Raw genomic sequence first — 23,318 nt, forward strand, 5'->3', positions numbered from 1 at the left:
ATGCTTAAGTTTAAATCCTTTGACTTTCTGTGAACATTAAAAATAACTTTCTTCCCCTTACTGAACAGTAATACAGCAGCAAAAGTATTCTTCTGCCTTCTAACTTTCCTTAGGAAACTGAAAAATAGAAACCAAATCAGGCATCCATTTTCCACCCTATATCTAGTTTCCAGTCACATAATTAAACAGTTTGTTAGACTTCAACAAGACCATTATCACAACATTTTAATTTCTCTCTGTGTTATAAAAATGTTAAGGACTCTGGGTGAGCATGGTGTTGCTTCTGTGCGTGTGCACATGACAGCTGTGTCACAGAGAAGCCCCTAACAGGGAACAGAAATCAGGAGGGCCAATAGCAGGAGTGGGAGAAGGACAGGGATTAGTAGCTGCAGCTACAGCAGAAAAAGGGCCATCCAGCAGCAGGAAGAGTGAGAGGTGGAGAGAGGGCAGACGTTAGGAGGGCCAGTCAGCAGGAACAGAGAGAACAAATAGTAGTAATGGCCAGATCTGGAGGACGGGCTGATCTGCTAGATGCTGCAGAGGTGGGAGTGGGCCAAGGGGGTCATTCCTTCCCTTTCCCCAGATTTTAGAGGGCACTTTTCAAAAGCCCAGATAGCAATATAAATGGCTACTTGCACGGGTGAAACGATTTTTTGAAAATTGACCGCCCTGTCTGCAGGTGAGAGTCTGTGCGTTGTGCCACTGTGTGCATAGTTTTGCCCGTGTTACGGCAGGGAATGTAACATGCCTAGGTTTTGTATTTTCAAAACTGTATGTGTGTGGCTGGAAAAATTATCCTCTGAAAAAGCAGATGCAAATCTCTGCAAGTATTTTTTCTTGGGGCAGCTTTTCAACAGGAAAGTACGGGTGTACTTGAGAAGTGGCTCAAATTCTGCTGGTAAGAATTACCCCATTAATGAGTAACTGGTTTTGTTTTGTACATTCCTATTTCTTGTTATTATTTCTCCCTGCCCTCCCCCTCTTTGACACATTTTTGCTGGCACTCCGGGGGGACCAGGGTTTTTAAATGCTTCTTGGTCAATTGAGTGAGGAATCTCTAGGAGCTGACTTATGGACTGATTTTTTAAAATTTATTTTTATTTTAAACCAATGATATTGCCTGGCAAATGTATCTTTCTCTAACTTGTACTTTCTCCTTTTATCTCACATTCAGTATTTATTCTTTATGGTTTAGAAAAAGCACTGAGATATACCAACTGTTTTTGGTTGCTTTTACCTTCAGTTGCCTTGGGCGTCAGTGCCAGTTTGGCTCCGCCTCCCGTGGATCAGAACTTGCCGGTGAAGGAGAGGCTTTGGCACCTAAGGTCCTGCTTGCAGGAAGGATCAGAAGCTGCAGGACTCCGCTCACTCCTCGTGTACAACTTCATCGAACACTACAAGACCCTGCTGCTGGGATGTGGTGTCTCCCTGGCTGCAAAATTTGAAGATCCCAAGGTTTCAAATTAAATCATTTTAAACTTGTATTCATTATTTAGGCAAGTGAAGCATAATAGACTTTAGTGCTTAGCACTTATTTCCAGTCATTTATATTTTACTCCGGGCTGAAAACATTTTCTGTCATTTTTTTAAACAAAGTTACTTGCAGTTTCAGTAATAAGTGGACATGGGCAGAATGAAATTGGCAGTCTGTAGATTTGCCATGTTGTCCCCAGTACACGTAAGGATCAACAGTGCACAAACTTTTACCTGGGTGAAAAGTTGGCAGGCTCGTCAGAGGGGTAAGGTTTAGCTGAGGAGCTGAAGCAACCTGTATAGATAAACACAGCATGAGAGATCAGTTAGGTGTTGCTGAAAAGCTTCTGTTAGCGTGCCTCTGAGCTTACCAAAGGCATGATGCATTGAGGGGCACTCAGCAGAGCTCGGTTTTACCCACAGTTGTATGCAGTTTTTGAGTGTAGGGAGGAGTTTTGCACCCAAAAAATAAGTGTGTAGAACTGTACACACTGCTTGGTGCCCTCATATGGAAATCCCATGGAAATAAAGGCATTAGTTGTTGCTCCCCGCTGCAAAGAGGTGCACTGGTTTAACTCATATTCCTGTTCATATTACTGATCCCAGATCAGTCCAAACAAGTGGGTTTATGCATCCCTACCAGTAGATGGAGGCAGAGAACAAAACTTTGAGGCACTGCTACATAACTGAGGGGATTAGGCAGCGCCTACACAACCAGCGTCCAACTACGGGTTAGTGTGCTCGGCTGAGCGCACTGTATTGCACCGGCCCCTGTGTTTTGAATCCGTGGGCAACCTGGAGAAGAGATGTACACTGGAGCTTAACTTGGTTAACCTTTTTCAGAATAACTTTCCTAGAATCATGCATGCGCACTAAGTAAGAACACAGTACACTCATGTTCCCTGTACGTACCTGGATCAGTCCAGACCGTGGGTTATGTCCCCAATCCAGCAGATGGAGTCAGCCAAAGCTTTGAGGGGGCGTCACCATAAGTAGAACTACCCCCTCTGCAGGAGTTCAGTATTTTCTGACTCCAGCAGATGCGAGTAGGGAATTTGGAGTGCTCCCAATTCAGTCTATGCTTCTGACTTTATCTTTGTCTTGTTTTCTTGGGCGACTGCCTATTTGTTTTGAATCAAGTTTGCTTTAAAAAAAAAAAAAAAGAGTAATTAAGGGGTTCAATTTTGGGGAGGCGTGGCTTACCCCTCTGTGTGTGTCCTTTCCTTTTCTGTTGGACGGACGGGGTAAGTCCTACAGCTTGCAGTTTTATTGTGGTTCTTTTCTTCTTTTCTTCTTTGCAGATCCCCAAAAACCTCTGGTGCCTCGCGGATGCCGGTAGTGCCGGCCTCCGCGTTTGCGATCCTGACCGCGGCCATCTTGGGCGCCTCGTGGGCTGCTCGGGAAGGCAGGCAGGCAGGCATCTTTCCGGCGGGTAGTGCGGCCAGGAGGGCCCCCCCGCGGCATTTTTGTTCGGCGGGCAGTGCAGGCCATCGGGCCCCCCCGCGGCGGCAGCGTTTCGGCTCGCGGGACCCCGAGGGCTCCTTTTTGATTTTTGTTTTGCGGCTCATTTTTTCGCGGTTTTTTTTTTTTTTTCTTCATGTCGTCCCGATGCCGCAGCCGATGCGCTGCGCGGCCTGCGGCGAACCGGGGTCCCGCATTTCTCGTGAGGGCATCTGTGCCCGGTGCCTTCCCGGGGGGGAAGGCACCTCACAGCCCGTCACCGATTTTTCTTTCCTAGCCCCTCTGCCCGGACGCCGTGGGCGGGCCCCTCCCCCAGTCCTGGCGGGAACGGCGGCCATCTTGAACGCCCGGCGCCGCGAGGAACCTCAGGAGAGGCTGAATGGCAGAGAGTCGGATCCGGATTCGCCCCCGGCCTTGCTGCCGGAGCAAGGTCCGCAGGGGCAGGAGTCCACGGATGTGCCTCCCGCCAGGGCCCCCTCGGCGAGACCGGGGTTTTCCCCGGAGTTTGTCCTGCTTATGCACACGGCATACCTGCAGGGTCTGGATGCGCCGGTGGAACCCCCCCCTGCCAAGCTATGTCGGACCTCGCCTTCGGCTCCGCCCCCCCCCCGTTGCGGCGGGAGCGGGGGCCCCTCGTGTTCCCGCCCGTGCCCGGACTTCGCCAGGGGCGGTGGGAGCGGCGCCGGACCCAGTGGACCTTGACCCTGACTTTACAGATCTGGGACAGGGGGACGCCACGACGGAGGGGGACGATCCGCGGACGCTGCGCCTCTTCCAGAGGGAAGAGCTGGACGAGCTCATACCACGCATCATTCAGGAACTGGATCTGGATCCACCGCCGGACCCACCCGCTCCAGTTGCGCCTGCGGTGGTCACATCCTCGAAGAAAGGAGATCCGGTCCTGGCAGCCCTGCGCCCGAGAGCGCGGGCTTTTCCCATTCACGAATCGTTCCTGCAGCTCCTCACGAGGGAATGGGATACTCCTGAAGCTTCGCTGAAGGTGGGTCGTGCCATGGAACGGCTGTACCCGCTACCGCAAGATTTCCTGGATCTCATTAAGGTCCCGAGAGTTGACTCCGCAGTCTCGGCGGTTACGAAGAGGACGACAATCCCGGTGACAGGAGGCACGGCCTTGCGGGATATGCAAGATCGCAAATTGGAGATCTTCCTGAAGAGAGTCTTCGAGGTCTCCGCGCTGGGTATGAGAGCAGCGATGTGCAGTTTCCCTCGCCCAGCGGGCAAGCCTCTTGTGGGTTCAACAACTTCTCACCTCCCAGGATCTGCCTGCGGCGGAGGCTGCCCAGGCGGACAGATTAGAGGCTGCAGTGGCGTACGGGGCGGATGCCTCGTATGACCTGTTTCGCGTCCTGGCAAGGTCTATGGTCTCGGTGGTGGCGGCCAGACGGCTGCTGTGGCTGCGCAACTGGGCGGCAGATACGTCTTCCAAATCGAGTCTGGGCTCCCTGCCTTTCAGGGGTAAGTTCCTCTTTGGGGAGGATCTGGATCAGCTCATCAAGTCTCTGGGGTTCACCGCCTTCCGGAGGATAGATATCGCCCTTCCCGGGCGTTTGCCTCGTCCCGGACTAGAGCCAGAGCGCAACGGCGTTACAGGACCTACAGGCCGGGGGGCTCCAGGCCGGCCGCTTCCAGGCCCCAGCCCTGGTCGCGCTCCTTTCGCGGCCGCAGACCCGCGCGCACCGCTCTCGGGGCAGGAAACCCCTCCCCCAAGTCCTCGCAATGATGCCAGGTTCGCCCACTCCGCCGTCCCCAGGATTGGGGGGCGGCTGAAGTTCTTCTACAGGGAGTGGGCGCGGATTACCTCAGACCAGTGGGTCTTGGACACCGTACAGCACGGTTACGCATTGGAATTTGTTCGACCACCGAAGAGTCGTTTCATATTTTCCCCCTGCGGCTCGGCTCTCAAGCGGCGAGCGGTGCAGTCAACGCTGGACAGGCTTCAGGAGATAGGCGCTATTGCGCCCGTGCCCTTCGGAGAGGTGGGCTTGGGCCACTATTCCATCTACTTCGTTGTGCCAAAGAAGGACGGATCGTTTCGGCCCATTCTGGACCTCAAGGAGGTCAACAAGTCCCTCCGAGTGCTCCGCTTTCGCATGGAAACGCTGCGGTCGGTGATCGCAGCGGTGCATCGGGGGGAGTTCCTTGCCTCCCTGGATCTCACGGAGGCTTACTTACACATCCCCATCCGCCCGGATCATCATCGTCTCCTGCGATTCAAGATCCTGGACCAGCACTTCCAGTTCATAGCTCTGCCGTTCGGGCTGGCGACGGCACCACGCACCTTCACCAAGATCATGATAGTCGTGGCTGCGGCTCTCCGGAGGGAGGGCATTCTGGTTCATCCCTATCTAGACGATTGGCTTATTCGCGCAAAGTCGTTCGCCCAAGGCCAAGCAGCGGTGTCCAGGGTGTTACAGTTCCTGCATTCCCTGGGATGGGTAGTGAATTTTTCCAAGAGCTCCCTCGTGCCCTCACAGCGTTTGGACTTCTTGGGGGCGACCTTCGACACCCGATTGGGCAAGGTCTTCCTGCGGCAGGACAAGGCGCTCTCTTTGCGGGATCACATACTACGATTCTCTGCGTTACGGGAGCCCACCTCCTGGGACTACCTGCAGCTCCTGTGGGTGATGGGATCCACCATCGACATGGTCCCCTGGGCGTTTGCGCACTTCCGGCCCTTACAGTGGGCGCTCCTCTCCCGTTGGAAGCCGGTCTCGCAGGACTACCAGATGATCCTCCCGCTCCCTCAGAAGGCCAGGGACAGTCTGGGCTGGTGGTTGGATCCGACGAATCTAGCCCGAGGCGTGTCCCTCGACTTACCGGATTGGGTGGTAGTAACCACCGATGCCAGTCTAGCGGGCTGGGGCGCGGTCTGCGATCGCAGCGCCACGCAAGGAACGTGGTCGGCGGTGGAGGCGACATGGTCCATCAACCGTCTGGAGACCAGGGCGGTCAGGCTCGCCCTGCGGCACTTTCTTCCGCTCCTTCGAAACCGGGAAGTCAGAGTGCTATCGGACAACGCGACCACCGTGGCCTACATCAATCGCCAAGGAGGCACGCGCAGTCCACAGGTCGCGCTGGAAGCAGCGCTGCTCATGCAATGGGCGGAGCGTCATCTCGTCCGGCTAGCAGCGTCACACATCGCAGGAGTGGACAATGTTCAAGCGGACTTCCTCAGTCGCCAGCTGCTGGATCCCGGGGAGTGGTCTCTGTCCGACGAGGCGATGCAACTCCTCGTCCATCGGTGGGGGGCCCCCCACCTAGACCTGATGGCATCCGCTCTAAATGCCAAGGCTCCCCGCTTCTTCAGTCGGCGAAGAGAACACGGTGCGGAGGGGGTGGACGCCCTGGCGCTACCATGGCCGACACATCTTCTGCTCTACGCTTTTCCACCGTGGCCCCTAGTGGGACGGATGCTCCGCAGAATAGAAGAACATCAGGGGGCTGTGATTTTCGTCGCCCCGGAATGGCCCAGGCGACCCTGGTTCGCGGATCTGCTGCAGCTGGTGGTCGACGGCCTGATCAGGCTGGGGCACCTCCCCTTCCTCCTACACCAGGGCCCGGTATTTTTCGAGCAGGCAGAACTCTTCTGTCTTGCGGCCTGGCTTTTGAGAGGCGACGCCTCCGGCGCAGGGGGTACCCGGAGGCAGTAATATCCACGCTGCTGCGGGCGCGCAAGACGTCCACGTCGGTGGCCTACGTTCGAGTCTGGAAGGTGTTCGAACTGTGGTGTGCCAGCCAGGACACCAGTCCCACCACGGCTTCGGTCCCTCAGATCCTTCAGTTCCTACAAGCCGGGGTGGACAAGGGGCTAGCCTATAACTCGTTGAGAGTTCAGGTGGCCGCCCTCGGTTCGCTGTTGCGTGATGGGGGATCTCTCCTGCGGCACACGGACATTGCTCGGTTCCTCAAGGGTGTCAAACATCTACGGCCTCCGCTACGGGATCCTTGTCCCTCCTGGAGTCTCAACTTGGTGCTCCGCGCCCTGTCGGGGCCTCCGTTCGAGCCTCTGCGCAGCTCGACGCTTAAGGATCTCACCCTCAAGGCGGTATTCCTGGTGGCAATCTGTTCCGCTCGTCGCATATCGGAGCTACAGGCTCTGTCGTGCAGGGAGCCCTACCTTCGCTTTTCCGACTCTGGAGTTTCGATCCGCACCGTCCCTTCCTTCCTACCGAAGGTGGTGTCGGCTTTTCATGTGAACCAGACGGTGGAGTTGCCGTCCTTCTCCTCCTCCGAGCCGAAGTCTCTCCGACTCTTGGATGTCCAACGCATGCTGCGTTTCTATCTGGAGGCTACCAACGAGTTCCGGACGTCCGACCATCTGTTTGTCCTTTGGTCCGGTCCGAAGAAAGGTTCCCAGGCCTCCAAGACGACCTTTGCGAGATGGCTGAAGGCGAGTATTGCCGCTTCCTACGTTGGGGCGGGGCGGACGCCTCCGCCCGGCATTGTAGCGCATTCTACACGTTCTCAGGCGGCCTCCTGGGCGGAGGTTCGCTCGGTCTCTCCCCAGGAGATCTGTAGGGCGGCTACCTGGAAGTCGTTGCACACGTTCGAGGCATTATCGCCTACACCTCGCTTCTCCAGCCACGGGACATTTTGGTGAGCAGGTTCTCCGAGCAGGTCTCGCAGGACCCCACCCGATTTAGGGAAGCTTGGGTACATCCCACGGTCTGGACTGATCCAGGTACGTACAGGGAAAAGAAAATTATTACTTACCTGCTAATTTTCGTTCCTGTAGTACCATGGATCAGTCCAGACGCCCTCCACATTTGGGTTCTAATCCTGCTCCACCTTACTCGAGGGAACGGTACTGGTATCTGTCCTTCACCACTTTCAGTTTTTCACTGTTGTCCCAGCTCCTCACAAGTTGACTTACTGTCTTTGTAGCCTCCTACACGTTGTAGGACGCTCACTGTTCGTTTGTTACTACGGTTATACGGCTGTTTGTTGCCGATTTCCATAAACTTGATTCAATGAGGGGGTTCGGTTTTTCTACTCGGGCTTTGATATACTCGATACTGAACTCCTGCAGAGGGGGTAGTTCTACTTATGGTGACGCCCCCTCAAAGCTTTGGCTGACTCCATCTGCTGGATTGGGGACATAACCCACGGTCTGGACTGATCCATGGTACTACAGGAACGAAAATTAGCAGGTAAGTAATAATTTTCTTATAGAGAAATTTGACATAGCTGAATAAAATTTTTGTGTGATTGATATTCCACCTTTCAGGCACTTCAAGGCAGATTACATTCAGGCATTGTAAGTAAGCCCTATCCACAGAGGGCTTACAGTCTATCCCCTAGATTCATCAAAATGCTGTAATATTGCAGGCCTAACAACCATGATAAGAAAAAGGGGTGTGTTTAGGGTAATTTTTAAAGTTGCTGCACCACATGATAACATAGCGCTTCGCATAAGTAGTATCGCGTGGTGCGGTAAACTTTTTGCACCCGCAATACTTCCTATTTCACATCTCGCACTGAGAGAGAGAGAGAGAGAGACCATATATAAGGCCTTCGTAGTAGTCAAGTATTTATATCTCTACAGAAGGGCCAGCCAATAGCTGCCTCTCCTATAAGCAGATAGAAGTGCCAGCTATTAGCTGCCACTCCTATAGGCATATAAATAGTTGCATACTGTGAAGGCCTTCCCAGAGGTGCTCTCTCTCTCCATCCCTCCCTCTCCCAAGCACGAATTGCATTACGGCCATTTTGGTCATATCACACAACTTAATGCCAGGAAAAAAGGTGTAGTTATTTCCGGTGTTAAAACCATGTGATATTGCCCCTCATTTTCATAAATCCCGCCCAAACTCCTCCCTAATCCTGCACCCTTCCCAAAATTTGCATTCATGCCATGCGATAGTGCTATTATCGCATGCATTATGGTGTTAATGCATTTTGATGAATGACCCTGTATGTTTGTACGTAAGGCAATGGAGGGTGAAGTGTCTTGCCCAAGATCTCAAGAAGCATCAGCAGGATTTTAACCTTGGCTTCCCTGGTTTGCAGCCTGCTGCTCTAACCACTAGACTATTCCTAGTCTGTGTTGAGTTCTTTTTTTACTTTAAAGTGAACCTTTTTTTTTCTTGTTCTAGTCAATGAGTCTGAAAGTGCACAAGTAGACAGCACTGCCTTCTTCCTTTCTATTTTTTATTTTGTGGCCCGCTATTTCCTCCAGATCATTTGGAATCAGTGCTGAGATTCTGAAACACCTGGGTACTTCCTCCCTATTTTTAGACCGTCCCTCCCACTGTCCTATTCTGATTATTGCATAGTAGCATAGTAAATGATAGCAGATAAAGACCAAAATGGCACATCCAGTCTGCCAGCCTAGACTTATCCTCTTTTGGTAGATGAGCATTTAAAATTCCCAAATGCAACCCAAGACCAACTCCTCCATTCCCTCCCCCTTTCCGTGTATTCCTCCCAATCCTCCTGTCGTATCTTTCCAAAGCTTCTCCAAAATCCATCAATGTGGGCCTCTCCATGCTTTCTTGGAGCCCTGGTGCAATTGTACTGCTGCTGTTTAGGGTTGTAATGGCTGCTCCATGCTGGCTATCCCAGTATGTTTCATTTCCATCCTCTTGCCTCAGGACCGTTGCCATTGGAGCAATAGTCCAGAGCCTAGATGCCATGCACCATGGCTCCTTATAGAACCCTGTGTCATTGGTGTCACCCTTTACAATGACCATGACTGATTTCTGTCTTGAGCGTTTGTGAATGCTGTGTCTGCTGTTTCTCAGATGGAGCCCTGATGCGGAAAACATGTCAAAGTTTCTAGAACTTTGAATAGGCACACTGAACATGCCTTATGCTTCTCAACTTGGGGCCCCACTTCAGGCTGTTTTTCCGTTGAGCTGTAAGCCTCATGGTGTGGGTGAGCTCACATTGGCTGTTTTTTTGGCCTTGTGGAAAACCTTCTATCACTGTTTTTGCAGGTTTTTTTCTCGTTGTTCTGTCACTGGGTCCCTCTTGGTACCTTCCCATAGTGTCTCCTAGTCAGGGTTTTCAGAGATACTGGTAAGTTTCCTTTTGTAGTATATTCCTCTTGGTGGTGGTACAACAATGCCTGCCAGTCATTGACACCCCGCCACCATTGTTTTCAGTTTGCCCCTGTTTCCTCTGACATGGCCATGTCCAATTTTCGGTGATACCCCAGGTGCCCAAGGACCGTGTCCATCACGGATCCGCATGAGATGTGTGTCCTCTGTCTGAGGGAATCGCCTGATGTCCACGGTTGCCGTTTATGTGCCCAGATGACACCAAAGGCATGTCTCCTTCGACTTGACAAGATGGAGAAGCTCTTTGGGTCGAAGAAGTCCGAGGCATTGGCATCAGCGGCATCAGCATCGATGGACCAAGGAGCCACACCGATGAACACTGAGCCATTGATATTGGCGAGACTGTGAGCTCTCTGATGTCTCCACCAGTGCGGTCAAGCCCAAACCACCAGGGCAAAAAGGGCGGGGATTCTACGCCAGATACTTTTTGATTCTAAAGAGAACAGGATAACTCCGTCCCATCCTAGTCCTGAGGGCCTTGAACACATTTCTAAAACAAAGAAAAATTCAAGATGGTTTTCCTGGGCACCTTGATTGCCCTGTTAAAAAAAAAAAAAAAAAAGGGGAATGACTGTGCTACCTCAATCTAAATGACGCATATACTCATATCGAGATCTTCCCCGGTAACAGGAAGTATCTCAGACTTGTTGTGGGAAAACTGCACTTCCATTACCGGGTATTGCTGTTCAGGCTTGTTTGAGTCCCACGGGTCTTCTCAAAATGCCTGGCTATAGTGGCGAAGCACCTCCGCAGGCTGGGCATGCATGCTTTCTCGTATCTGGACGATTGGCTGGTCAAGAACACGTTTTAGATAGGGGACACCAGGTCCTTGCCCTTGACCATTAGGGTGTTGGAGTCACTAGGGTTCATTCTCAATTACCCCAAATCCCGTCTCAGCCCTTCACTTCAGTCAGACTTCATAGGAGCTCCGCTAGACATGGCTCAGGCCAGGGTCTTGCCAAAGGGCCGTTACCTTGACACCCATCACAGCAGAAGTCCAACAGAACAGCAGATGTCAGCCTGGAAAATGTTGAGGCTGTTGGGCTATTAGGCCACAACTGTCCATATCACTCCCTTGGCACGTTTACACATGCGAAGAGCCCATTGGACCCTGAGGTCACAGTGGCACCAGGCCACTCAGAGCCTCCAGGATTGCATCTGAGTCACCCCATCTCTCTGGGACTCATTGTCCTGGTGGTGGGTACTTTCAAATCTGGAATGGGGGATCTCTTTTCAAAGTCTCCCTGCCCAAATTGTCTACCCTGGGGTGGGGAGCTCATGTAGATGGGCTTACCTCCCAGAGTCTGTGGTCCGCTCAGGAACACCCTTGTCAAATCATCTTACTGGAGCTTTGGGCGATCAGGTACGCACTACGGGCTTTTAGAGATCGGCTGTCCAACAAAGTTGCCCTGATCGAAACTAACAACCAGATAAACATTTTGGTATGTCAAGAAGCAAGGAGGCATGGGATTATACCTCCTGTGTCAGGAAGCTGACCAGATCTGGTCATAGGCCCTGTCCCATGGGATGGTGCTGAAGGCCATGCACCTGGCCAAGATGTGGTAGCGGACAGGTTGAGTCGAGCCTTCATATCCCACGAATGGTCCCTGGACCAGGGGCCAGCGAATTGGATATTCTGCCTCTAGGGGAGCCTGACGTAGATCTGTTTGCGTCCCCTTGCAACAGGAAGGTTCCTCAGTTCTGCTCCCTGTACAGGTCAGACAGCAAACCAGGCTTGGATGCTCTTGCCTACAATTGTGGCAAGGGTTTTCTGTACGGGTATCCTCCGATTTCCCTTAGTGGCGAGGACTCTCTTGAAGCTTTGCTAGGACAGGGGGACTATGATCCTCATAGCCCCTCATTGGTCAAGGCCAGTCTGGTTTCCACTCCTATAGGTGTTGTCCATCTGGAGACCAATCAGTCTGGGAACTTCCCCAGATCTCATCACATAAGATCGAAGCAGGTTGCAGCATCCCAACCTCCAGGCCCTGTTACTCACAGCTTGGATGTTGAGAGGTTAATCCCACAGCCGCTTGATCATTTAGAGAATGTGTCTCAGGTCCTGGTGGCTGCTATAAAGTCTTATGGTTTGAAGTGGAGGAGGTTTTCTTGTGATGTGAGCAGAAGGTCCTAGATCTATTCTGCTCCACACAAAAACTGCTTGATTTCACCTATTGGAAGCTGGCTTAAAGACCAACTCTGTTAGAGTTCATCTCAGTGCAATTGGCACATACTACCAAGATGTAGATGGTGTGCTCATCTCTGTACAGCCCATAGTTGTATGATTCATGTGGGACCTGCTTCAATTGAAGCCTCCCCTAAAACTTCCCGCTGTTTTAGGACCTCAACGTGGTATTAGCTCAGCTGATGAAAGCTCCTTTTGAGTCGCAGTGCACTTGTGACCTGAATTACCTGACCTGGAAGGTCATATTTTTGGTGGTGGTCACCTCAGCACGCATAGTCAGTGAACCCCAGGCCTTAGTGACTTATCCACCTTACATTATCATGACAGGGTGGTCTTGATTAAGTACCCTCCCAAGGTGATGACGGACTTCCAGCTTAACCAGTCCATTGTCCTGCCAACATTCTTTCCCAGGCCCCATTCGCACCAAGGTGAATGAGCACTGCACAGTTTGGACTGCAAGCAAGCCTTAGCCTACCTGGAGTGGACAGAAGCCTATAGACAGTCCACCCAACTTTTTATTTCTTTTGATAGGAACAGGTTAAGCATTGCCGTTTCCAAACAGACACTATCCAGTTGTCTTGCAGATTGCATCAAATTCTGTTATGCCCAGGCAGGACTGCATCTTGGGGGTCATGTCAAGGCTCATTGTGTCAGTCATGGCAGCGTTGTTGGCCCACTTGTGAGCAGTTCCTGTGTCGGAGATCCGCAAAGCTGCGGCATGGAGTTCTCTCCATCCATTTACATCTCACTATTGTCTGGATAGGGATGGCTGACGTGACAGTAGGTTTCGCCAGTCTCTCCTTTGGAACCTGTTTGAGGTGTAGAACCCTACTCTCCCTGCCTAGGGCCCATTGTTTGGGTTCAGGCTATCTCCCCCCCCTCAGTTACTAACAGCATCGTTGTTGTGCCCATTGGCACCTGATTTGGTGTCTGTTGGTCCCCCTTTTGTATTGGGGAGCAGCCTGTAGCTAGGGATTCACCCATGTGTGAGATTTAGTATCCTTCTTGTCCTTGGAGAAAGCAGAGTTGCTTATCTGTAACAGGTGTTCTCCGAAGACAGCAAGATGTGAGTCCTCACGAAACCTACCCGCCATCCCTCTGAGTTGGGTTTCTCTTATTTTTTATTTTAATTATAATTGTTTGTTACAGGCGTAAATCTGCCAACAAAGGTAGGGGGGGTTTAGATAGGGCCGTGGGGGTGGATTAGGGAGGGGAAGGTGAGAGGAGGCGGAGGGAACAGGCAGCGCGCGCTGGGCTCGGCGCGCGCAGGTTGCACAAATGTGCACCCCCTTGCGCACGCCGACCCCGGATTTTATAAGATACGTGCGGCTACGCGCGTATCTTATAAAATCCAGTGTACTTTTGTTCGCGCCTTGTGCACGAACAAAAGTACGCCCGTGTGTACATTTATAAAATCTACCCCAAAGTTATTACATTCCCCATTGTTATAAAGTATGTTTATTTTTAACTCTTCTCTGAGTGACTTTCCAGTATATCTTCTTAATAGTTTATTTGATGTTTGTTCCAGGTTGCATGCTGGCTGTTGGACCCAGGCTCCAAGGAAAGAACTCTTCACAACATAGTAACTAACTTCATCCCTCAGGAACTTCCCCTGTTGGAAGGTGTGGGAACTGGACAGGGAATTCAGAGCCTGGGCCTTAGCACCAGTCCAGATCTCTCAGGGAGGTATAGAGCATCCATAGAATCTGTACTTGTCTTCAGCATCATGAACCAGCTTCAGGCTTTGCTGCAAAAGGAGAATCTGCAAGGTAAAAAGCTTCAGAATATAATACTTATTCTCCGAGGACAAGCAGGGTAGTAGTTCTCACACATGGGTGTCTTTATTAGATGGAGCCTCAACGCAGAAAACTTATATCAAAGTTTCTAGAACTTTGATTAGGCACACTGAGCATGCTGTACACCACAGGTCCATGCGGGGTCCCTCTTCAGTCTCTTCTGCGGAGCTGTAAGCCTTGCGGTGTGATTGAGCTCACGTTGGCTGTTTTAGCCTTTTGGAAAACTCTCCATGTTTTTTTTTTTCGTGGATTTTTCTTCTAATTCCATGGACAGGCCCCACTCGGAGCCTTTCTGTAGTGTCACTAGTCAGGGTTTTCAGCATTTTGGCAAGTTTCTTTTTGCGGTCGATTCCCTTTTTGGCGATGTGCCCTGGTGCCTGCCAGCCATCGACATCCATCGCTTTCGAATTTGTGGCCCTTTTGTTTTGTCCCATAATGGCCATGTCCAGTTTTTGCTGATGCCCCCAGGACCTGAGGACCGTGTCTTTCATTGATCCTCATGAGGTATGTATCCTCTGCCTGGGGGCATCGTATGACGTCTGGGGTTGCTGCTTACGTGCCCAAATGACCTTGAAGGTATGTTTGCTTCGATTTGACAAGAAGAAACAGCTCTTTGGGTCGAGAAAGTCCAAGCCATTGGTGGCATCGGCATTGATGGACCTTGGAGCTGCACTGTTGGAAACTGCGCCATCGATATCAGCGGGACTGACTGTTCCATCCGTGCTGTCGGCAGATAGGGGCACCGGAGGCAGACAGTTGATCTCCTTTGAGCCGAGGACACCGGGTTCATTGTCTTTGGCTTCGGCACCGGGGAAAGACAGGGCCGAGCATTGAGGGAAGGCTAAGAAGCATCAGCACTGGTTCCAGTCGATGCACGGTGTCGGGCACAAGGATGCATCAGCCACAATGCTCCCAAAGCAACCCTGCGGTGAGGAGGGCCCATCCTTTTTCGGTGCCAGGGGTCCGCAACAGTCTCCACCGGTCTTGTTGCCAGTCACTGATTCGCCTCACGGGTCTGAAGAAGATCTGGCCATCCCTGCTTCCTCCCAGTCGGTATTGCATCAGCAATGTTTGAAGAGGAGCTGGAACGTCGAGTCCAGCTGGCGATGGATTGGGAACTGCAGGGCATTGGGCCTGTGGCACCAACAGCACCGGAGCCAGAGCTGCCTGTCATCCGACTGCTGCTGGAGAAGCTCAATGTGCTCATCGGTGTGTTACTGACCCAGCTGGCACTGGTTCCCGGGACGGAACCGGTTCCCAGCAGGGCACCAAGGCCTCCTCCTACCGATATAGCGGTTGTTGATTCCTCCAAGGAGGAAGTTCCACTCAGGCTGGCAGAGACTCCCAGGCCTGTAGTCGCCTGTCAGGTTTTACAGATGCCTGCACCTCTGGACAAAGACTGAGCACCTAGGGCCCCATCCCCTATAGCATACAGTGAGGATGAAGGTCTCTATGACCCCTGGGGGGATGATCTGACAGAGTCGTCCTCTGAGGGCTCTTAATGGTCTCCCATCAGACCCTTCTCCTCCAAATGAGCAAAAGAAGACACCGCCTGAGGACTTGACCTTAGCAGGCATTTGTGAGGGTGATAGCAGAGGCCATCCCATTTCAACTTTTGACAGAGGCGGATGCCATGCACAAAGTGCTTGAGATCCTCCAGTTTATGGAGCTTCCTAAGGAGATTGTGGCAGTCCCGGTACGTGAGATCCTTAAGGAGTTGCTGCTGAGGATATGGGAACACCCTTCACAGTGCCTCCCGTTAATATGGCGGAAGGGGTCTACCTCGTCCAGAAGGCTGCTGGATTCGATAAGTGTTGGCTGTCTCACCAGTCGTTGGTGGTCGAATCCACCATCAAGAGGGCCGAGTCCATCCTTGGCACCCCCCCCCAAGGAAGGACCACAGAGTGATGAACGCTCTTGGGAGGAAGGTGTTCCAGGGCACCATGCTTATTACCCACATCGCTGCCTATCAGCTCTACGTGAACCAATACTCACGGGACATCTGGAAGCAGGTGCAGGAGGTGGCTGAGCAGCTGCTTCAACAGTAGCAAGACACAATCATGTTGCTTGTGCACCAAGGGTCTGTAGTGCAGAAAACATGAGGTCCATTTGACCTATGATGTTTTCGAGATGGCATTGGAATTTCTGCACGGGAATCGGCAGGCCAGAATGGCATAGCTGCAGGCTTCTGATCTCTGACCAGAAGTACAGTAATGACTAGCTGATGTGCCGTGCACTGGAAAGAATCTCTTCAGAGAGAGAGTGAGGGATGATGTGGCCCAACTCCGGGACCACCCTGAAACCCTCCAACAACTCTCTGCCAGTATTTCTGACCCATCCTCCTCATCCAGGAGGCCGTCAAGAGTGGGGCCAAGGAAGTCTTTCTGTTGCCAAAGGATGTACTATCCTCCACCTCCTCGCTCCCTTCAACACCATCAGGGCTCCCAAGACCATCCCAGTCAGCAGAGAGCCCCTAAGCCCTAGCCCGCTCCTCAGTGAACTCTGGGGACATGGTTTTGATTGGGCCGCAGGGAGCGTAAGCTAGTCACCTGTACTTTGGGTGATGTACCCTCCAGTCATGGGCAGTTTTTTGCAAATTAGTTGGCCAGTGTAACCTTGGACCAGTGGGTTCTGTCCACCATCTACTAGGGCTATCAATTAAATCTATGAGTGTCCCACCAAATTGCCCTCCGTACCTATATTGGGGGCTGGTAGCGCATCAGGAGGTACTACTAATGGAGCTCTCCTCCCTCTTAGCAGCCAGAGTGACCAAGCCCGTACCACCAGGGCAAAGAGGACGGGGATTCTACTCCAGGTTCTTCCTTATTCTAAAGAGAACAAGAGTACTCCATCTCATCCTGGACCTAAGGGCCTTGAACAAGTTTCAAAAAAAAAAAAAAAAAAAAAGAAATTCAAGATGGTTTCCCTGGGCACCTTGATCCCCCTTTTGCAAAATGGGGACTGGCTTTCTCCCTCGACCTAAAGGACACATACACCCATATTGAGATCGTCCTTGGTCACAGGAAGTACCTCAGATTCATGGTGGGAAGATAGCACTTCCAGTACCGGGTGTTGCTGTTCAGGCTCCCGTCTGCCTCACGGATCCTCACAAAATGCCTGGTTATGGTGGCTACGCACCTCCGCATTCTAGAAGTGCATGTCTTCCTGTACCCAGACTATTAGCTGGTTAGGATATCGTCTCAGGCAGGGACTGTCTGGTCCATGCGCTTGACCATTCGGGTGGTGGAGTCATTAGAGTTCGTTCTCAACTACCCAAAGTCCCATCTGAGCCCGTCACCTCAATTGGACTTCAAGGAGCCCTGCTAGACCCAGCTCAGGCCAAGGTGTTTCTGCCTCGCCAGAGGGCCGTCGCCTTGGCGACCATTGCGGCAGAGGTTCAGCGGAGCCAGCAGGTGTCAGCCTGACACATGTTGAGGTTGTTGGGCCATTTGGCCAAAACTGTCCATGTCACTCCCTTGGCATGTTTACACATGCGCAGAGCCCAAAGGACCTTGTGATCGCAGTGATGCCAGGCCACTCAGAGCCTCAAACTTTGCATCCGGGTCACCCCGTCTTTCCAGGAATCATTGTCCTGGTGGGGCGGGTACTTTCCAGTCTGGAAGAGGAGATTTCCTTTTGGAGTCTCACTACTCAGATTTTGCTAACTATGGATGCATCTACCCTGGGGTGTGAAGCTCATGTACATGGGCTTGATACCCAGGGTCTGTGGACGCTCAGGAACATTCTTGTCAAATCAACTTCCTGGAGCTCAGGGCGATCAGGTATGCACTATTTGCTTTCAGAGATCGGCTGTCCAACAAGTTGTCCTGATCTAGACCGACAACCAGGTAGCCATGTGGTATGTCAACAAGCAGGGAGGTATGTGATCATATCTCCTGTGTCAGGAAATGGTCTAGATCTGGCCTTGGGCCCTTTCCCACGGGATGGTACTCAGGGCCATGTACCTGACTGGGACAGAGAATGTGGTAGCGGACAGGCTTCAGATCCCATGAGTGGTCCCTGGATCAGGAAGTAGTGAATCAGATACTCTGCCTCTGGGAGAGCCTGGACGTAGATCTGTTCCTATCTCCCTGCAACAGGAAGGTGCCTCAGTTCTGTTCCCTGTAGAGGTTAGATGGCAAACCAGCCTCTGACACCCTTGCCCGTCATTGTGGCAGGGGTCTCTTTGTATGCCTATTCTTCAATTCCCTTAGTAGCAAAGACGCTCTTGAAGCTTCGCGAGGACAGAGGGACTCATAGCCCCTCGTTGGCCGAGACAAGTCTGGTTTCCACTCTTGTGAAAGTTGTCATCCGGAAACCGAACAGTCTGGGGACTTCCCCAGATCTCAACAAACAAGATCAGGGCAGATTGAGGCATCCCAACCTCCAGGCCCTGTCACTCACAACCTGGATGTTGAGGGTTTAATTTTGTAGCCTCTTGATCTAAGATTGCTCATCTAAATGGTGTTAGAGAGAGAGCAATCTCAATTGCTGGGCCCCAACTTTGGAATTCTATACCAAAGGAACTACGACTGGAAGCTGACATTAAATTATTTAAAAAGGGCATCAAAACCTGGCTATTCAAACAAGCCTTCCAAGAGCTATTAACCTAATGACTTAAAAATACTGGATATATATCAAGGTAATGTATCATTACCTTGATATATATATCATTACCTTGATATATATCCAGTATTGATATATATTGATATATATCCAGTATTGATATATAGCTCTCACTATCCTGCCTCTCTAATAATTTAAACTCTATTACCACTTAGTTTACTATGTTAGTTAGTTTAGTATTTTATTCTATTTTATTTTATTTATATTATGAAACTATGTATTTACTTCCTTTTTCTTTTTGGAAATGCAAATATTTTTAAATGAAAATTTGATAGCTACTGTAAACCGGTTTGATATGTTCGCATGAAAAATCAAGCAGTTTTTGTGTGGAGCAGGAGAATGGATCTAGGGCCATCTGCTCACACCACACAGAAAACCTCTCCCTTCAATCCATAGTACTTTCTAGTGGAAGGCTTTCTAGAAGCCACAAGGATCTGAGACACATTCTCTGAAAGATTTATTTATTTAAAATTTCTTTATATACCGAATTACTTCTACACCTACCGGACGCTGGTTAAAAACCCACTGTGTTAGAGTTCATCTTAGTGCGACTGGAGCTTAGCACCACCTTTTAGTTGGTACGCCCATCTCTATACAGCCAATAGTTGTACGTTTCATGTGGGGCCTGCTCCAATTCAAGCCTCCCCTAAGGCCTTCTGCTGTGTCTTCGATCCTCAATGTGGTGACAGCTGATGAAAGTTCCTTTTGAGCCGCTGTGCACCTGTGACTTGGTACGTGACCTGGACGGTCATATTTTTAGTGGCAGTCACTAAGTGCGCAGGGTCAGCAAGCTCCAAGCCTTAGTGAATTATCCACCTTATACTAAATTTTATCATGACAGGGTGGTCTTCATATGCCCCCTAAGTTCCTGCCTAAGGTGCTGACGGATTTCCATCTTAACCTGTCAATTGTCCTGCCAGTATTCTTTCCCTGGCTCCATTCACACCAAGGCGAAATAGCACTGCCTAGTTTGGTCTGCAAACAAGCTTTAGCCTATCTGGAGTGGACAGATGCCCATAGTCAGTCTACCCAACTTTTTATTTGTTTTGATAAGAATAGGTTGGGCGTTGCCAAACAGACACTAACCAATTGGCTAGCAGATTGCATCTCTTTCTGTTATGCCCAGGTGGGACTGTATCTTGGGGGTCATGTCAAGGCTCATTTTGTCAGAGCCATGGCAGCATCAGTGGCCCACATGCGAGCAGTTCCCATGGAGGAGATCTCCAAGGCTGTGATGTGGAGTTCTCTCCACACATTCACATCTCATTACTGTCTGAATAGGGATGGCAGACGCGACAGTAGATTCGGCCAGTCTGTCCTTCGGAACCTAATTGAGGTGTAGAACCCAACTTTCCAAACCTAGGGCCTGTTTGGGTTCAGGCTGTCTCTCCCTGTTACCAACAGCACCATTGTTGGCTGTGCCTATTGGCACTTGGTTAGATGTTGGTTGGTCTCCCTCCCTTTTTGTTTGGAGAACAGTGTGTATCTAGGGATTCAGCCAAGTGTGAGGACTACCACCCTGCTTGTCCTTGGAGAAAGCAGAGTTGCTTACCTGTAGCAGGTATTCTCCGAGGACAGCAGTCCTCAGAAACCCGCCGGCCACCCCACGGAGTTGGGTTTCTCCTATATTTTTATTTTAATCATAATTGTATGTTACAAGATTGAAGAGGGACCCCACGTGGACACGTGGTATAGGGCATGCTCAGTGTGCCTAATCAAAGTTCTAGAAACTTTGACATAAGTTTTCCACATCGGGCTCCATCTGATGATGTCACCCATGTGTGAGGACTAACATTCTGCTGATCTCGGAGAACACGTTACAGTTCAACAACTCTGCTGTCCTTCAGTACTTTGATATTATAATCAAACTGGTGATTCCTAGCACCACTTATTGTGGAGCTTTTGCACAGCCATTATACTGTGTATTGATTAAATTAGGAGCATTACTGAGATGCTTTTCTGTCTCTGGATTATACTATTTTAGTGTGTTCCTAGACGACTGTTGAATGTGCTTTCTTTTAAGGATTATAAACTGGCTGCTACTTGCAATAGAACATTTTCATGGGTAGGCCCATTCCTTTGGAATCAATTGCCTAGTGACGTTCACTGTCTTCAAGATTTGTTAATTTTCTGCAAGTGTGTGAAATTGTGGCTTTTTCTGAAAGTTTTCCAGTGAGTTCTGGTTGGGATTGCTGTGGGTGGTAATGAGCTGGGGAGGTATTATCAGCTGATGATGATAGTTATAGTATTGGGGACATTAGCTCTTATGTTTCTGATATTAGAAAGTATGGGGCAATTATCATCTGTATAGCTGGGATGTTATATTTTTGGTGTGGTGGGGCATTGAGCAATTTATCTGTACAGTTTGGAAGTTGGTTGTTGGGCCAGAGCTGTAATGCTTGTGGGTTTGTTACTGGAAGGCATTGGATAATTGTCATTTATAGAGTTGGGATACTATATTTCTGGAGTGGTGGATCATTGGGTTGTTATTACCTGTACAGTTTGAAAGTTGGTTATTGGGCTGGAGTAGTAAAGTCTATAGATTTGCTAGTTGGGGATGGGTGATAAACTGAATAGCTGGCATTTTGCTGAATGGTTGTTTATTTTATATTATTTTTCTATGCTTAAATATTATGATTGTACCTCGCTTAGAGTTTTTGAATATGTGTGTAATAAATATTTCTAATAAATAAATGTTACAAAAGGCTTGCCTGGCAGCTCAGTGATGATGTTGCTATGCAGGAAACTTGGGTTAAATTCCCAAGGCCAGTTTCTTCTTTTAAAGCTGTCTGGTACCGGGGAATCTATGAAGGTAATATTTATAGACCCTGGGGAAAGTGATTCTCTCTCATCACATAATCAGTGGCCAGACTTAGGGTGCACATGTACCAGGGTCTATAAGAAGCATGGTGAGTGGCTCCTGGTCAAGGACTGTAATGTCTATGCTAGATTAGCATGGTTATAAAATGGTGAATCTCCTCAAAATGTTCGACCCTCATGTAGTTGCAACTGAAAACTCATGATGCTTTTGCCTAGAAGAGACCAATTCCTATTGAGCTGTGGGCTCAAATAATATATAATGAAAAGCTTGGTTGGAATATACTTATACAGTTCCAAAGATGGCAGGTTTGAGTTTTCATAAACTAGATAGCAATAACATTTTGGCTGCTTTATTATTGAAGCATGTTCCTGAAATATCTGTTAAAATAACTCAACTAGGAAGGATAACTATTGTCTGGATTTTTAAAAAGTCCTTTTTCATTGGAAGTTATTTTGCCATTTGCATCCGTATCAAGAGTTTGCTCAAGAGTAGAATTATATTTTAAACCTTTCAACTGGGGAGATGGGGAGCCAGCAATATGTGGAGTTACATTTAGAAAACTATAGTTCTAGACCATCCTTTGAAAATGAGAGAAGCAGCAGCCTCTTATATTTATTTATTTATTTATTTATTTATTATTTTTATTATACCGAGTTTCATGATCGGAATCACATCAACCCGGTTTACAATTAACAATGTGAGTAAAGACAGAGAGTAACAAAGTAAAGAACATTTCCCAATACAACAACAAATATAGTATGAAACTTAACAAATATTATAACAATATTTTGGATGTGAGAAAGTTACAAAAAACATGGAAAAATAACTTGGATATGAAAGGGGAGGAATTGTAGAACGACTATTAGCATTTTAACCAGCTGTATCAATTAATAAATATGTATAATATTATAAAATATAAAATATAGGTGTGTAGAAAAATGATCAGATATGATATTGTTGTGAAGTATAATAAAAATTTGGTGTGACTGCGTGTGAAGTTAGTGGGATTTATTTTTTTACAGTTCATTTTATAAGCTGCTTCTCATCGTTGTGACCATTCTGACTTGTTCTTGAAAGTAAACATCAAAAGAGTTAAATATCTTAATTCTTTGTGTTTTTATTTCTGATGCAAATATGGTTAAATGTAAGGGCTTGCATTTGCTATAGGTTGCTTTTAAATGGCATGCATGCAATTACCTTTACCACTTATAAGTGACTGAGTGGTAGATCTTAGCTTAAGCTGTACAAAGACCTTTATTTTGCTTTTGTGTGTTTCAGATACTTTCTGTAAAGTGGAGATGCCTGCACAGTACTGCCTGGCCTTGCTGGAACTGAATGGTATAGGCTTTAGCACAGAAGACTGTGAGACCCAGAAACACATCATGCAGGCCAAGCTGAATGAAATAGAGGCACAGGCATACCAGCTAGCTGGTCACAGCTTCTCCCTGACCAGTCCCGATGACATTGCTGAGGTAGGGAAGGAGCTCTTTTCTCTTTCTGTCAAAAATGTGTAGATAGATGGCATTTAACATGCTTTTTAAAAATATTTTTCATTAATTCTAGAGGAAGTTAAAAACTCATCATAATCAACTGAATAATTAAAAAAACTGAACTAACAGTTTAGTTCCTCTGTGATCTCCATGCTAGCCAACAATTGGAAGGGAAACCTCTTAAGATGAACATAACTGGCACTTTACAGAACTTATCTGAACTCTAATGGTGGGAAATTCTAGTCCTCTAGGAATGCAAACCAGTCTGATTTTCAGGATATCCACAATTAATATGTATATGAGAGTGCATGCAAACATCTTATGCATATTCATTGTGGATATCTTGAAATTCAGACTGGTTTACAGCCCTCACACTGGAATTGC

General features: G+C 49.2%; 1 protein-coding gene across 1 annotated transcript in view; it reads left to right on the forward strand.

Moving 5' to 3' along the window:
• The window catches only part of POLQ (DNA polymerase theta), a 174,229-nt gene that overhangs the window by 104,953 nt on the left and 45,958 nt on the right, over positions 1-23,318 (forward strand). Inside the window, 3 exon segments of the mRNA XM_029578518.1 lie at positions 1,244-1,455; positions 13,730-13,970; positions 22,723-22,916. Of these exon segments, the coding sequence (XP_029434378.1) occupies positions 1,244-1,455; positions 13,730-13,970; positions 22,723-22,916 (647 nt within the window).

Source organism: Rhinatrema bivittatum, chromosome 15 (assembly GCF_901001135.1).
Source record: "Rhinatrema bivittatum chromosome 15, aRhiBiv1.1, whole genome shotgun sequence".
Taxonomy (NCBI): Eukaryota; Metazoa; Chordata; class Amphibia; order Gymnophiona; family Rhinatrematidae; genus Rhinatrema; species Rhinatrema bivittatum.